At 40.1% G+C, this 17,356-nt stretch overlaps 1 protein-coding gene across 1 annotated transcript; it reads right to left on the bottom strand.

Moving 5' to 3' along the window:
• Nucleotides 1–2,393: 2,393 nt before the first annotated feature.
• On the bottom strand, nucleotides 2,394–13,981 carry Dr1 (down-regulator of transcription 1). The gene is made up of 3 exons (XM_021163663.2): nucleotides 13,081–13,981; nucleotides 7,163–7,326; nucleotides 2,394–4,392 (listed from the first exon to the last, which is right to left on the bottom strand). Exons 1-3 carry the CDS (start codon nucleotides 13,298–13,300, stop codon nucleotides 4,246–4,248), a joined length of 531 nt encoding a protein of 176 aa, XP_021019322.1. The 5' UTR covers nucleotides 13,301–13,981; the 3' UTR covers nucleotides 2,394–4,245.
• Nucleotides 13,982–17,356: the final 3,375 nt, after the last annotated feature.

Raw genomic sequence — 17,356 nt, 5'->3', positions numbered from 1 at the left:
GTGACTGCCAGAAGCAATTTTGAGTTGTTTAGTTCCTATCTTCATGACATCCCTGAAACACATAGAATACAGTACAGGAATTCCTACGGTAAAGCTGGAAATAGTACTCTCTTGAGAATGTCACCCTCAATTATAGTCATAAATAAGATCCCACAGTGACCAGATCACGTTCTCTACTTATCTGAAAGTAAGCTTATTACTGGGATATGAAACACAGGGTTCTTATAATTTAATGTTATTCATTTTGGCTTTTTATGAGACTGGTATCACTGTAGCCTGGGCTGACTTGTAAGTACGTAGTTCAGGTTAGCCTTGAACTCATAGTGATCCTCTTGTCTCAATCCTCAGTCTCAGGAAGTGGAATTACAAATTTGATCCACTAGGCCCAGTTGGCCTCCATTTTATTTTTAATTTTTTTGGTTTTTCGAGACAGGGTTTCCCTGTGCAGTCCTGGCTGTCCTGGAATTCACTCTGTAGACCAGGCTGGCCTCGAACTCAGAAATCTGCCTGCCTCTGCCTCCCAAGTGCTGGGATTAAAAGTGTGCGCCACCACGCCCAGCTATGGCCTCCATTTTAAAGGAAAAAAAGTAGTCAAAAGTAGTGGCACACATCTGTAATCTCAGCACTTACAAGGTAGGAGTAAACTTAAACCCTTTTCTCTCTTTCCAGAGGGGTATGTAGCAGCTTATAGGTATCTTGGTGTTGTCCCAGTGAAGGTGATATTAGAAGGGGTGCTAACCATTAGAGCTAAGCTAAGGATGCTGAAAAATATAACACACAAGACAGCCTCCCAAAAGAAAAAGAAAGAAAGGAAGAGAGAAATCAAGAAATCAAGAAAGAAAGAAAGAAAGGCTCTAATCTCTAGAGTCTGTTAATATCACTTTATGTGGGAAGAGACTTTGCATATGTAATTAAGGATCTTGTAAGTGCGGAGGCTGGTGATATGGCTCAGTGGTTAAGAGCACCCGACTGCTCCTCTGAAGGTCCAGAGTTCAAATCCCAGCAACCACATGGTGGCTCACAACCATCTGTAACAAGATCTGACGCCCTCTTCTGGAGTGTCTGAAGACAGCTACAGTGTACTTACACATAATAAATAAATAAATAAATAAATTTTTTAAAAAAAAGGATCTTGTAAGTGGAGAATTATCTTGGAATTTAAAGAGGTAGAGGAAGATCTGACTATAAAGAGAACGTGGCACGGAGACCAAAACAGGCTTCTGATGTGGAGGAGCCATTAGTAAAGAATGAGGAAGTTACAAGTTGAAAGACTCCCATCACCTACCTGTAGAAAGAACCAGTTCTGCTGGTAACTTAATTTTGAACTAATGAAACTGATTGGGACTTCAGATTGATAAAATTATAGAATAAATCTCTTGTTGGAAGAAGGGGACTGTTAAAAACAGGGGTAGAAACCAGGCAGGCAGGGTGGTGCATGCCCTTAATCACAGCAGTAATAAGGCAGATACAAACAGTTCTCTTGTAAGTTCAAGTCCATCCTGGGCTATATATACTAAGACCATGTCTAAATAGAAAAAAATAAAGTTCTGCAACTGGAGAGATGGCTCCTTAGTTAAGCACACTTGCTGTTCTCCCAAAATACCTAGGTTTGGTTCCCAGCATCTACATGGTGGTTCACGACCTGCTGTAATTCTGTTCTAAGAATCTGACATTCTCCTGAACAACCAATACACAAGTGGTACAGAGATATAACTATATAGAAAACACCCATATAGACACATTAAAAAAAAAAAAAGACAGGCGCAAAGACTTCAATTTTTCTTACAATGTCTTGTGTTTTTACCTGAGGGCTATGTTTAGTTTGTGAAACTTTAATCTGTGCCCTCTTCTGCAGATATGGTATACAAAGTTTTAAAAATAGTTCCCCTTTTGGTAATGTGTGGTGGCACAGATGTACAACACCAGTGCCTGGAAGGCTAAGGCAAGAAGAGATTGCTACTATGAAGCCACTTGGGCTTGCTAAGCAAGCAAGATCCTGTCTTACAAATAAATAAATAAATAAATAGGACCTTTTAGTATATCGATCTTCTAATCTGCTGGGGGAAAAATATCTATTTGAGATGAGAAAATATTTACTAAATAACTATTTCTCAAAAAATAGGGATTTTGTATCTTGAAGACTAAACCATTCTAATGACTATTGCAACAAATAGTTGTGACTTTTAAATGCTAATAACAAGATACTGCTTAATAAGCGTTGCTGTTCCTGTACCTGGACATTACAAAAACAAGCAAAACTGGTTTCTGAAATAGCAGTGAACTAATGATAAGGGGCACTACACACTACAACCAATGCCTTTTGGGTTTAACGTTTTCCAAAGTAGTGAAAATGGAAACAGAAATTGCCCTATAATCATTAAATATAAAAACAATTTATAAAACACATCAGAATTTTATTGCTTGAAGAATACAACATATGAAATCACAAGAACATCAAAATTAAGTCACTAGGCTTCAAACATATAATACATCATCAGATGCAGTAAAATATTAATTAACCTGAAGTCTGCATCAGAAAGAAAAAGGTATGGAAAATTACCTAAATTGTTTACTTGAGAAACATATATTTAAAACAAAAAAAAAGAATGTTACAGTACAAATTAGAAAAGCCAAAAGTGACTAACTTATTTCTGTAGACTAAACTACCTACCTTTGGTACTTAACCTTTTTGAAAAAAAAAACGATTCCTTCTATTTTTTCCAAACATGTCATGGGCATATCCATGAAATACCTTGAAATAACTTCAACATAAAACAGTCAGCAAAATTACTACCCTTTTTGTTATATGGGGGAAGAATATCTGATAAATGCATAACAATATGCATATAAATTTCCCTTCTAAAACTCAAAAATATGAATATTAAGAAATCTAATACTTATAAACATTTTTTAGCTTTCAAAATTGAAATCCTAGCAGCTAGAATCTCTTCTGGGGCTTGGTGAATACAGAGATTTAAATGGCTTGGCAACTGACATAAGAACTTAATGACTTATCATCTTAGGTGGCATTTTTCTATTTCCAAAATATAAGTAATATGCCATTTCACCAAATACACTGGATCCCTCTCAAACACTACCACACTTTATGCACTGGAACCAAATTAAAGCTGCTTCCTTTTAACAAGCAAGTTAACACTTCATATAGGGCTGGTCAGTTATGACACTTTTTTAAGCAAACACAAAACTTTTAAAGCTACCACTAAATTATGATGACGGGGACAATGATGTCATTATCAAAAGTTTAGCATTGGATTCTTTAGGCCACCTAGTTAAGAAAATGTAAATGCTACACTAAAACCAAACAATAAGTACACTACATGTTAAATAAGAATTTAAAGCCCTTTTTCATAGCAAACATGTTCATTAGCTTTCGTTTATTTCTCCTAGCAAAGGCTTGAATATCCAGCAACCTCAGTTAAACTAACAGAACCCAAGCAACTGTCTCACAAGTCCCACCTATACACTCAGGAAATGGACTAAACAACTAGGACTATGAACAATTACTGAACTAGAGTGAAACAGTAAGAATTGTGACAATCTTCAAGATTAGCCAGTCTCTGAAATGGCATAGTGTAGTTCAAGATAAATTATACTATAATAAAACCAGTCTTCACTGTTACACAAAACAGTAACAAAATCAAAAATATAACTCACCAAATTTATACAACTACTAGTGAGTCCATTTCTTTCCTAGTTATTGAATGTCTTATTTGAGATTTCCTCTAAACAAGTATATTTATTTGAGCATATATAATTGTTGCCTGCATATATACTCACTTTAAAAGACAAAAAACTTAGATATTATATAGAACTGAACTTTTTCACCAACCTGATTCAATGTGTTCTGCATCATATCATGTCCCATCTCTATATAAATTCTCAGTTTTAGTTCAGTTATAAGGGCAGAGAAAATACAAATACAGATTAAGAGATCTCTATAAATTTCACTGTATTTTTATAAACCTGAAGTTTTCTGTAACACTGTTTATTGACCAAATAAAGGGTTCACACTGGTCTAAGATTCCAGAAACACCATTACAAATTCAAAGATGATATTATACTTAACCTTAAATTTTCAAAGAGACAGTTTTACATGTATAGCACAGTAGTTGAAACCAGACAACAGATGTCTCTAGAATACCAATGGTAAGTCCACCAAGATGCATACAAAATTACAGACAGGCATATCTTTCACTGTTTTCTTAAAAGCCCAGGTGATGACTGTCAGATATCATCGTCATCTTCTTCGTCTTGTGAAGATCCTGCTTGATTGGATGCGCTGGCCGAGGCTGCAGCCAGCTGGGCTTGCTGAGCTGCTTGCTGCATTTGAAGCCATTCCTGTTGGGCCAATTCTGCTTGTTGCTGTCTAGCCTAAGAATTAAAAACATAAAAGCAAATGTATACATTCTAGTAAAATATAAATTAAATCAACTAACAGACTTAATCATTAAAGGTAGATATTCTCCAAGCACTATGTAATTATGACATATCGAGAAAACAATAACTTTAATATTTTTAGTTCAACTGAAGAAACTGAAAGGTTAATAGAGGCTGGAGAGTGGGCTCAGCAGTTAGGATACTGGGTTCTCCTACAGAGGATCAGGTTTGATTTCTAGCACCCACATGGGCGATCACAGCTTTCTGTTATCTCCACTTCCAAGGGATCCAATACCTTCTTCTGGCCTCTGAAAGTAATGTACACATATGGTATATAGACTTGCATGCAATTAACACCAACACACATAAATTTTTTTTTTAAAGGTTGACAGAGCTGGGTGATACACTACACGCCTTTAGTCCCAGCACTGCGAGACAGAAGCAGACAGATCTGAGTTTGAGACCAGCTTGGTCTACAGATTGAGCTGGACAGCCAGGGCTACAGGGGAACCCCTGTCCCAAACAAACTAACAAGGTTGATTAGGAAAAAAAATAGCATTGGTCTCTCTTTGGCACTATTTTCTGTCTTACTTCTTTTCTGTTCCTTCAATTATAATTTTCATATAAACATAATTTTGGTGGTTTAAAATGTCTCCAGTACAGTTAGGGCAAAATACCACAGAGAATACAACAGTTACTCTGATATTTTCTTCTGAGTTCTCATTACAATTTTCTACCCTCATGCTTAAAAAGAAACCTAGAACATAAAATGTTTCGCAAATGTATACTATACTTTTGCATTTTCATTGTCTTTCTTCTTTTTATCCAACCTACCTAAAATTTCCTAAATTTCACTTACTGTTTAAACTGTACACTTATTTCAAATAAAACTGAAATACTTTTTTCTCCTTCCTACACTTGTCAAGGTTAAATCAGGCAAGAGAATTAACATCAGTTCTGGGAACCAATCTAAATAACTAAAAAGATGTTAGCCAAATATAAAATTGGTAACAGGTAACTAAAAAAGCAAAAGAACACTAAGATATCAAGGAGATGCCAAGTATAAGCAGCCATCATAAATCTAAGCTGGAAACAAAAGAAGAGGCTGGAGCATTTAAACTTAAGCTTAAAGGAACTTGATGGAACTGAACTCAGACTCCAGAGAGCAGGTGTATTCACTAAAGTATGAAAGCATGGAAACCCACCTGTGGGGACCCACACCCAGGAGGGTACAGGTTCAGGCTGGTTCTGGAACAGAGAAAACTGCAAACTGGATTCTGTTGCTACTACAGGACAAACTGGTACAGCCAGCGCAAAAATGTTTCTGGACACTGGGTGTGATGGCAGACACTTATAATGCCAGCACTGGAAGACAGAGGCAGCCTAGGCTCCAAATGAAATCCTGTCTCAAAGGACCTAATAAGTAATTGTTCCTGGATTGGTGAAAGGAACTGGAAGAGCAAAGAAGGGAAGCAAGGCCCAGTGACTTACACTAGCCCCTAATGGAAGCAGAATCTAAAGAGGGTTTCAGGTAGCAAAGCAGATGTACTTGGAACAGTACAGTGGTCTCCCCATATGCAGTTTCACTTTTCATAATTTCTGTTACCTGGAATCAACCAAAATATTAAGTGGAAAATTCCAGAAATAGCAAGCAAGCACCTTTATCTGCTGAGCCATCTTGCCAACCCATCCTATAGACTATTTTATGTCTTCAGACACACCAGAAGAGGGCATTAGATCACATTACAGATGGTTGTGAGCCACCATGTGGTTGCTGGGAATTGAACTCAGGACCTCTGGAACAGCAGTCAGTGCTCTTAATGGCTGAGGCATCTCTCCAGCCCCCATCTTATAGATTCTTTTTTTTTTTTTTTTTTTGGTTTTTTGAGACAGGGTTTCTCTGTATAGCTCTGGCTGTCCTGGAACTCACTTTGTAGACCAGGCTGGCCTTGAACTCAGAAATCCACCTGCCTCTGCCTCCCGAGTGCTGGGATTAAAAGCGTGTGCCACCACACACGGCTTCATTTTATAGATTCTAATGAGGATTAAATGAGCTAATATATACAAATTGCATGGTAATGTGATTAACAAATGGTCAGAACTCAATAAATATTGGAAAATGTTTTTCTCTTATTAATTTAATTACATATGTACATTTATGTGTCTGTAGGAGCTATGTGCAAGGAGTACTGGTGCCCTCAGAGGAGCCTCCCACTGTGAGTGCTGGGACCTAACACAGGTCCTCCAGAAGAGCAGTATTCCTAGTTAACCAGAACTCTTTCTACCCCCAATTAAATGCTACTTGGATCTTGTGCCTAGTAATGTTACGGCTCAAATGCACTGAAGCTTGGTGGTATGTTTCTTTTATCGTAGTACTTAATGGGCAAGAGGATTATAAATTCAAAACCAGTTTGAGGCAACACCTTGATACAGAAATGTTAACCAGGTTTTCCCTGTATTCCACTCATAATAAAGATGTCCAAGTGCATTTTCATGCTTTTAAATGATCATTCTGGGGGGGGCGGGGGGGGAGGGCGGGATAAAATCCAAGAGGTATTTGGAATTATTCTCTTCAAAAAACTGGTTGTTGCAACCATTTAATAAACCAAAGTCAAACTGGCCAAGTTCTAATATCTGACTTTGTAATAACCAGCGAGCTGGATAAAGAATCCTCTAGGTATGTTGATTTATGAAGTGATTAAAAAAACAACAACACTAATTTTAGTAGATTTCTAATGAAAATAATTCAAAACATATTACTTACTTTTGCAAATAATTCCTGTTGCTGTCTCAATAATTCTTCTTCAGGAATGCCAAGGTTTTCCAAACGAGAACTGGCCTTTCTTCTTTTTAATGCTACTGTCTTGCATTCTTGTAAGACTTCTTTTACTTCACTGATGTAAGAGCCAAAGCCCAAACTTTCTAGTGCTACAGAAATCAAAGTATGAAAAGGTGAAGAAAATATAGCTTTCTCTCACATAGGGAGCACTTATTTTTTGTGTTAGTTTCCTTTTGGGAGATAAAGACTATTGTTTTCTAATGTTACATATTTCACAATTATTTAGCAATTGTCTGAGTGGCTAAGACAAAATATTTTTATCAACCATTATTAAGTTTTATTTGTGTGTGTATGAATGAGGGGGTGGAGAAAGAGGCGGTCAGAGGGAGATCTGTACATGTGAGTGTAGTACCCACAGAGGCTAGATGAGGGCACAGGATCCCCAGGAGCTGGAGTTAAAGGCAGTTGTGAAGCATCTAATGGGCATGTGGGAACCCCAACCCCTCTGCAAGAGCTGCGTCGTGCTCTTAACCTCTGAGCAATCTCTCTAGTCCCATATCCATCTACTTCCTTAATACTTGACTACAGATTAAAGCCTATTGTAATTAATCCCCAGTTCTGCCTCCCAGCCCTGTGCTCCCAGAAATAAGACTCAGATTATATTAACAAATACCTTAGCCATATAGCTAGGCTTTACTCTGACTAGATGATAATGAAAGAAAACCCATTTATTTTAACCACATTTTGCCGTGTGGCTGGTTACCTATGCTTCCTATGTTAGGTAACATGAGATGTCTCCTCACCTCTTCTAGGGCTTCTCCCTACCCTCCTTCCCTCCCAGAATTCTTTCTCCTCCCAGTGTCCCACCTCTATTTCCTCCTAAGCCATAAGCTTTTTAATTGACAGGAAAGGCATCCATAGAATACGCAAAATGATCTCCCTAAACTTCCCCTTTTTAGTCTAATAAAAGTCTCTTACTTTTAAGTAAAAGTTGAATTATAACAATTATGAAGACTACAAGGCACGATATACATTTATAAGGTCCAGTCCACTTACATTTGGCAACTTAAAGTACTTTATCATCTATCCTATCTTAATGAGTTTACAATTTTTTATCTAAATCATTTTTTTATTTTAACTTGTATTACCATCCTAAAAACTTTTTAAAACCTAGAACATGTTTTAAATGATAAACAACTTAAGTTTAATTCTGAGACTGTAACTATCTGGTCTTCAACCCCCTTCAGAGATCAGAGAAGGAACAAATATTACTTGAGTATGCAGGAAGCTCAAGAACTCCAAAAATTAAGAAAATGACAGAGACAGGTGTCTACCTGGACAGTCCTCAATATTCTTTATAATGCTGGAGTATCTATTTTCAGCCCTCTAGTACAGAACATCTATCTGACAGATCTTAAGTGAAGCAGGAATTGAAGAACAATAAAAGAAAAAAAAATATATATATAGATGGAGGGATGGAGGGAAGCACAGCAACATGCTGCATCCGGATTCTGTGTGATGGATTCTGTATCATCATCTTGCTGCATCTGTGTTATCTTGCTTCCCTTATCAGCATACAAATGTCTGTTTTTTTCAATGATTACAGCTTTGTATGTCCTCTTTGGGAGAGTTCAGAATAAGAGAGGAGAAGCCACCATGAAGGGAGAGGAGCCATGAGCACATGGCCAAGAAAAGCAGCAAGTATCTGGAGGACATCACTGGGGAGGCAGCCAGGCCGGCAGCCAGAAGAGAAGATTAGGGGTGACCCCCAGTAACTGCCAAAGCCAAATTAATATAACCATAGTTTGAGTCTCATTTGTTTGTAAGCTAGTTGGAGATATACTTAAATTGGTTGTACTATAAAGGCCTACAAAACATTTCAAGTCACGGACCTTTACTTTTCCCTAATTTTTAAAATTTATGTTTATGAGAGTGACATGTGGTTTGAATAAGATACAAAAAGGCAAATATCTGGAATATACTTGTTAATGACAAAGTTTGTTCCAATATAAAAAAAGTAAGCAGGAAACATATATCCATTAAGTTACAGAAAGACATGATGAAAGAAGTCAAGTTTTTCTTTCCTTCATTATACCCAGTGTAGTAATTAATAAACACATGTCCCAATAAAGGAGAGTCAGCATTTCAGACTCAAAACAGAAAAAAGTCCTGTGCAGCCCCATTTCAGTTACACAAACCAGCCTTTTCCAGGGAGTGATGGCCTCCCTGCAAGAACATGCTTCTGGCAAAAGATCTTCATCCTTCTCTAAAGGACAAGAAGAAAGAAAAGGGGAGAAAGCACCCGGTGCAAAACCCCAGTTCCTACTTCATGGTGTCAAGTGCCCAGGATGCTATAAAATCCCTACTGTCTTTACCCAAGCACAAATTGTTGTCTTGTAGGCTGGCTGCTCCACTGTCCTGTTAGCCCACAGGCAGAAAAGCACAGCTGACAAAAGAAAACTACTTCAAGAAGCAACAGCTCTAAAAGCACCTGAATTAATCTGAGTAAGGAATCATCCTAACAAACACATTTTGGATTAAAAAACAACACACAAATTAGCAACCCCTCCTTTCTGTGGTTCCTTATTTGTGGGAGGGAAGAATTCTTATTTTTCACTTAAACACAGCAAGATGACGTAGGTCAAAGTAGATTTTTCCCTCATCAGCTTGGCACATAGACCCCTGGCGTCCATGGTACAGTACTCCCAGAAAACTAGGATTAAGGACTGAGAATCATTTCTATATTCTTACCACAATGCTAAATAAATACATCAGTAAGTGTGGGGTTGAAGGAGAAAAACAAAAGCCTCAGGCTGTGGGCGTAGTAAACACAAAGCACCTGCCTAACATGCATGGAGCTCAGGGTTCAATTTCTAATGCCATCTTCAAAAGAAGATCATTTTAAGAAAAATAATAAACCAGGTATGGTGGCATATACCTTTAATTCCAACCCTCAGGGGGCGGGGGTGGGGTAGGGACAGGAGTAAATAGAGGCAGGCAGATCTCTGAGTTCCAGAACAGCCAAGGCTATAAAGACTGGGCGTGGTGGCGCACGCCTTTGATCCCAGCACTCGGGAGGCAGAGGCAGGCGGATTTCTGAGTTCGAGGCCAGCCTGGTCTACAGAGTGAGTTCCAGGACAGCCAGGGCTACACAGAGAAACTCTGTCTCGAAAAACAAAAAAAAAAAAAAAAAAAAGAAAAGGAAAGAAACATGAACCTTTTTTGTTTAACTGGGCAGTGGTGGTGGCATATCCCTTTAATCCTAGCACTTGGAAGGCAGAGATGGGCTGATCTCTGAGTTCAAGGCCATTCTGGTCTACAAAGTGAGTTCCAGTCCTGTCTCAAAACAAACAAACAAAACAACCAAAGGGAATGGGGGAAGAGAGAAAGGTTCTCAAAACAAAACTCAAGGTGATTATATAATATGAGATGGCAGTAAAATCTACACTAATCTGAGCAAAATTATAGATATTCCTATATACTTAATGGCAACATTACAAGGTGAGGGTAAATTTGTGAATGACAACAGGCTAGTTCAGTTTCTAATAGTGGATTGCCATCATCACACAGAAGAAAATAGCCTTTCAGTGTAACTTTCTAAGTCATACATTAAACTGAAGTTAGCATATTCCAAAGTTGAACTATTTAGTACATGGCTTGCTACAGCTACACTTCAATCATGTCAACTGGAACTCTAAATATATCCTAGAAAAGAATGAGCCTTCCCCCAGGAAGACAGATTGTGTCATCAGATTTTTGGAACAATCACCATTTCTGTGGTTACAAACAAATGTTTAGGCAAATCCTACTGAAATCTGCCATTTTCATTAAAAAGTTGATGCTTGGCAAAGGCGGATCTTCTATTCCTTCATAAAGAGTCAAAGGAAATGTGAGCTATTTGTTAAATATCTTCTCAAAGACTTAAAAACTCAAAAAAAGAAAAACAACTTGGCTTCCATTTTTCTTACCGCTCAGCAAACCAAACAAGAAGGGAAAAAAATACCAGTTTTTTTTGTTTGTTTGTTTTGTTTTTCGAGTCAGGGTTACTCTGTATAGCCCTGGCTGTCCTGGAACTCACTCTGTAGACCAGGCTGGCCTCTAACTCAGAAATCCGTCTGCCTCTGCCTCCCGAGTGCTGGGATCAAAGGCATGCGCCACCACGCCTGGCTCTAAAAATACCAGTTTTAAGAATCAAGTATGTCGGCTGGAAATATAGCTCTGCAGTACAGTGCTTACCTAGCACACATAAGGCCCTAAGTTCAGCACGTACACACAAAAGAGTCAAATAAACAACAGGGAAACGGTGGTTATAGTATTCAAGATACTGCAGGAAGAGACTTAAGGCCAGGCTAGGAGACACAGTAGGATCCTATTATCATCTTGCCTTTCCTAGCCCTAAATAAAAAAAAAAAAAAAATTGCGTTTTTTTCCTTAGTTATCTACTATGTGCTGAAATGGCAAAGTATATGTGTATGTAATATGATTATTTATATACATACACACACACACACCATCATGGCTCCGCTACCTACTGGGATTGACTTCTGCCATGCTAAGTACTCAGCCTTGAGAGACACCCTCATCACAGCAGGATGTATTTTTAATCAACCATCAGCACAGGATAAAGACCCAAAATTAATCAATTGATCTTCTTGTCAATATTGACGGTGTAAAATGGATATGTTCCATACGAATACATGTGTTCTCTATTCGACATTAACAGGAAAGTAAAATTATTTAACACTTAACTTTATAAAAAGGCAATGGTAGAGAACTACCTGCCGAGTATGATTTTAACTTTAAATAAAAGTAATCAAGAAAAGTAATCAAGAAACTGTTCGCATTTCCAATAGATTATTATAAAACAGAAGTGATTGTCTCAAACTGAATGCAACCTTCTCTTAAGAGTTCATGAAAAACCACAGAAAGTACTTTCCAAAATTTGCCAAGAGCACTTTTGTCTCCTTTTCCTGTGACCATCAAAATAGTCTCCTAAATCCCTACTGCAAATCCTTTCCAGCATCAGGAAGAAACTGTCGAAACTTTTAGATGTGCTTTTCAATAAAAGATAAATGTATAAACACATCCAAAGGGGACCAGCAGGAGAGGAGGACAGGCTAGGACAGAATGCTGACTAGCATGGGTCAGGCCCTACGTTCAAGCCCCAGGACTGTAGTCCCAGCCCTGCCCCAGTCACCTTTTACAAATAATCTTCAAAGAACAATCAATAGTTGGAAGGAGTCAGAAAGAAAAAAGGTGGTGCTCGCTCTGGTTACCTGGTGATAACTGCTCCACCTTCTTAGCGTTTTTAAAGCAAAAATATACTTCCTTTTTGAAAAGCAATTAACTTTACAACACTGAACACACTCATGTCAATTTTTTGGACCCTTGTGCAAGCTAGATAGATGATACACCACTGGACCTCCGTCACCAGCCCAAGGGGTTTTTTCTATCCCTGTGTTCAAAAATGAATCTTCTCCTCTATACAGGTGAGGAAGAGGCACTCTCTGACTCAACTCATGCTCCAAGTTCTACAATTTAACTTTCCAAGAGAGAACTTTGAGTTTCCTTTCTCAGTTGTTATTATCCAAGTTTAGTTGTGGGCAGTCAATTCTTGTTGTTTAAGACCTGATTGGAAACTGTACTAGTGAGGGGTTGCGGATGTTTGTTGACCCTAATGTCCGCACTCCTTATTTGCACTAGCCGGATGAAAACAATGTCAGAAGAATACTACATAGGTGTTTTCTTAAGGTACAAGCTGTCTCTATGAAGTTTTGACTTTTCATGAACTGCACTTACTAGTGAAGTGGAATGAAGGCTCTGTGACGCCAAGTGGCTACTCTTGTTAGCTTGACTGTTCCTCTGGACCTTCGTTGAAACCAAATCCCACATAAATCGCTTACCTTGTATAACATGCTCTGGTGAAATTGTCTTCTTTTCTGACTTGTTACAAATCTCGTTGGCTTCAGAAGATATAAGGTGAATGAATTCCGTGCAGCAGTTCACTACCAGCTCTCGGGCATCGTTGGCCACCCGGACATTAGGAAGAGTCTCTTTGATCATCTTATTTATAGCAGCTCTGGGGATAGTGAGATCATCATCGTTGCCAGACGAGGAAGCCATCGTATCTTCCTGTCTTTCAAGCCCCAACTTTTAAACTCCTCGCCTCTGGTCCACCACTCCACGAAGATTTCTCAACAAGCTGTCCCTGGAGAGGGATGTTGGGGTCCGGGAAGCTCAGAGAAGAGAGTGCAGAAACCAGGAAGGAGGGCTGGAGGGCAGGGAACACCCACTGTGTGAGAGATTTTAGTGGGAATATGAAGGAAAGGTCAGGGGGCTGAGGGCTCTAGGGACACCACTCCCAGGGCTGGAGAACCACCCTGCGTGTCGCCTCAAACGGACTGGAGCTGTCGTCTAACCGAACCTAAACGGCACGGGAGCGCACGCAAGACAGAGGAATACCCGCCCGGCCGCGGTCCTGGGCGGACACAGAGCAGGGTCAGCTCACAGAGCCGGAGCTCCCGAGGACGCCGCCACCAGCAGCGGTTGCAGCCGCCTCGGCCAAACCATCCTTCAGGCACCCGCGCCGCCGCCTCACAACATGTCTGCCGAAGCCGCAGCTGAGCGCACGCCGGCTGCCTGGGAAACCAAGTGGACCGGGCCGAACACTGCGGGAGCCGCAGCGGCCAAGCGTGTGGCCGAGAACAGGCTGTGCGAGCAGGAGCGGCGCTAACGGTGGTCTCTCTACGGGCCGGGGAAGGAGGTTTGCCGCAAGCTGATCCCGGCACGCTTTGCGCCACCGGAAGTCGCTCTCCCCAGATCCCACCCGCCCTCCTCGATGGATTTCCGTGTGCACGCCCCGCCCCTACCCCCCTCCCGGACGGGCGGGAGCCGCGGGGCTTGGCAGCCCGTAGCTTCCGCCTGCCGCTCCCTCATGCACGGCGACCCGGCGTCTCCTCCGTCGGGCCCTGGAGCTCGCTTGCTCTGCGGGCAGAAGGGCCCGCGGAGGGCCACGTGGCAGGGGAGCCCTGGTCCTTATAAAGAACTTCCTTTTCCTATCTCCTTAGCTGTCGGGATTAGGGCGCGGAGTGAAAGGAGCAGAGTGGGGAAAGCATATCGCGGTGTGTGGAGGACGGGCTTTTACAACTACTTAACAGCATTCAGATCAGAACTCCCTGTTCTCATTTGTGAGAAAGAAATGAAGCCTTCAAAGAAGTGGCTGTCCTCGGTACCACAAGTGGCTAAGTCAGGAAACTGGTAGTCTGATCCAAAGTGGTGAAAATGTTTGGCATACCATGAGCTATGGCCCTCTGCATACTTGCTTTTGAAAGGAAGAAAAAAAAAAAAGGTTTTATCTCATGAAAGTCCGATATCTGCTTCGTTCCAAGTGATAACTAATAACTAGTGCCACGTTCATCACAGAAATCACTTTTTAAAAAAAAAAAAAAAAGATAAGCTCAGCTGGGAGACAGTGGCTCACGCCTTTAATCCCAGCACTTAAGGCACGACACCCAGGCAGACAAATCAAGTTCCAGGACAGCCAGGGCAATACAGAAAAAACCTGTCTCAACACACACACACACAAAACCTCACATACTGTCACATTAACAGTGGAAAGTTGTAACTTTTGAAAGGACTAAGCCACTTAAATCTACGTGCACAGTTTAGTTCATCGTGTTCTTTATTGATAGACTGGCAGCTGGACTGTGGCAATGCTTTAAGATGTCTGGTTTCCAGGAGACTATCATTGTCAACCATCCCCTCCTACCCACCTTACTAGATGCAGCTTCAGCACTGATGAACATTCAACATTTTCTCCAAAATGCTTGCTGGGAACTAAATATTCTTCATTATATCAGTGCTAGTAAGTTTAATCTTTGATTATAAAGAGCAAGTTTCTTCTTCAAAATAAGTAAATTTTGGTTCAGATGTGTAAAGACCTAGATAAAATATTAAAATCTAGATGGAATGTTAAGGCCTAGGTAACTGTTACCTGGTTAGCCTGCCGTTTTGTGCTATTACTATATTATAAGCAAGCTTTCTCATATGGGAGTCATATCTACAGAGTGCTTCTGAGTTCTCCCAAGCCACTGTCTAAATTGTTTACACCTGCAACCCCAGCTTTTCTTTATTTTATTTTTGTTTTTTGAGACATGGTTTCTCTGTGTACCCCTGGCTGTCCTGGAACTCACTCTGTAAATCAGGCTGGCCTCAAACTCAAAGAGACCTGCCTGCCTCTGCCTCCCAAATGCTGGGATTAAAGGTCTTGGCCACCGCAAATGAGCTCAACTCCAGGTTTGAAGTACAGTATTTTTAACTTTAAAAGTTCATAAGATTTTAAAGATGAAAAAGAAGTATAAAAACATAAAGGAAAATGTCAGTAAAGACTTTACACATTTAAAGGACTATTGTAAATGAAGTCACATGGGAAAATGGTACAGAGAAATATTTCTGGAGAATCAAACTAGTAGGAGTCAGAAATGGTGGCACCCAGCTGCAATGCCTGCATTGGGGAGGATAAGGAAAGAGGACTGATAGCTCAAAGATGGACTCTGGACAGCATAGTACAGCTGCAAACTGTAAGGACATAAACAAAAGAAAGAGGTGATATCACTTTATTAAAAGGTCAATAAGAAATGATATGTGTCAACAAGGAACTAATGGGGCAGAATGGGGAAGGAAGGCTTTTCATTTGGTGGTAAAGACTAAAGAAGCAAATGGCAAAACAACTTGAGAGAGAGTCAAGGGCAGTGAAAAGCTGTAAAAACCTGAAGACACACGTTCAGTGGAAAAGCAACAGCAGAGCAATTGAAAACATATTTTTAAAGGTAAGGCCCAGCATGATGGTACACGCCTTTAATCCTAGCACTTGGGAGGCAGAGGCAGGTAGATCTCTATGGGTTTAAAAGTTCAAAGCCAGCCTGGTTCAGGGTGATTTCCAGTGTAGAGAAGACTACCAGAGAAACCCTGTCTCAAAGAAACAAATATAAAAACAAAGAAATAAAAAATCTGGAAGTTACTGTATGTGTTACTGTATACCTATAATCCCAGCTCTCTAGAGGCTGAAACACACACACAGACACTTCCCCACCCCATCCCCCAATTTAAAGCCACGTTGGGCTACAGTGTGAGTGGAAACCAACCTGGGCCACAGCAAAATCTTGTCTTGAACAATACCAAACAGCAACAACAACAAAGAAGAGGCCTAGCATTTGGAAACTGTTTCTAATCAATTCAGTTGTCACTGTTACACTTCCAAGTGTCAACTTTGTAACTAAGTTTAAAAAAAAAATAACAACTTGAGGTGTTAATCCCTTCATAAATGGTAAATTTAAAATGTGTTGTTACATGTTTTAAATGATTTGACTCTTGAGTCTAATTCAGTTCTGCTGTTTAAAACATTTGCAGGGCCAAAAAGCCTGGCACTGTGATCAACCCATAGTGGAAGAAGAGAACTGATTTCCAGAGTTGTCCTCTGACCTTAATTTGTGTACTATAGCAGACACAGGTACACACACATACACACACACACACACACTCACACACACTCACACTCACATGCACACACACACACACACACACTCACTTACACACATACTCACACACACAGAAAGAGAGAGAGAGATTTAAAAATTTAAAGCATTTGCAGCTAGGCATGATGACACATGTCTATAATCTTAGTATTTTGAAGGAGAAGCAGAATTGGGTGTCCAAATTCATTATCAAGTACACAGTGAAGTGGAACACATTGTAATCTACCTGAGATCCTGTCTTAAAACAAACAAACACACGAACAAAAACCCAAAGTTTTGCCAGCTGGGGTTGATGGTGCACACATGTAATTAGTTCTAGCACTCAAAGTCAGCCTGGCGATTGCCAAGACTTTCTACAAACTAAAGGCAAAGTCCTGTTGCTGAAGAAAACACCTAAACAGCTCACTGAACATGGAGAAGTCAATCTAGTATCTACCTAGCGCCTCCACCCCAACTGGTTAGTGTTCATGGTACTGGAAGGTACTCGGCATGCTACCAGAGGAGAAAGGTAAACACCAACCCAGCTACAAACACTTCAGTCTACAAATATGACCTGATTTGCAAGATATGTTATTGCCATTCAGGCACAAAGTTTGTGGGAGTAACCAACTAATATCTGATTTGAGTTAAGGCCCAGACCAGGAGA

This window comes from Mus caroli, unplaced genomic scaffold (genome assembly GCF_978045245.1).
Source record: "Mus caroli unplaced genomic scaffold, Mus_caroli_1 scaffold_4, whole genome shotgun sequence".
NCBI classification, from domain to species: Eukaryota; Metazoa; Chordata; class Mammalia; order Rodentia; family Muridae; genus Mus; species Mus caroli.
The sequence above is the reverse complement of the archived record's forward strand: the minus strand, read 5'-3'. Positions and strand labels throughout refer to the sequence as shown.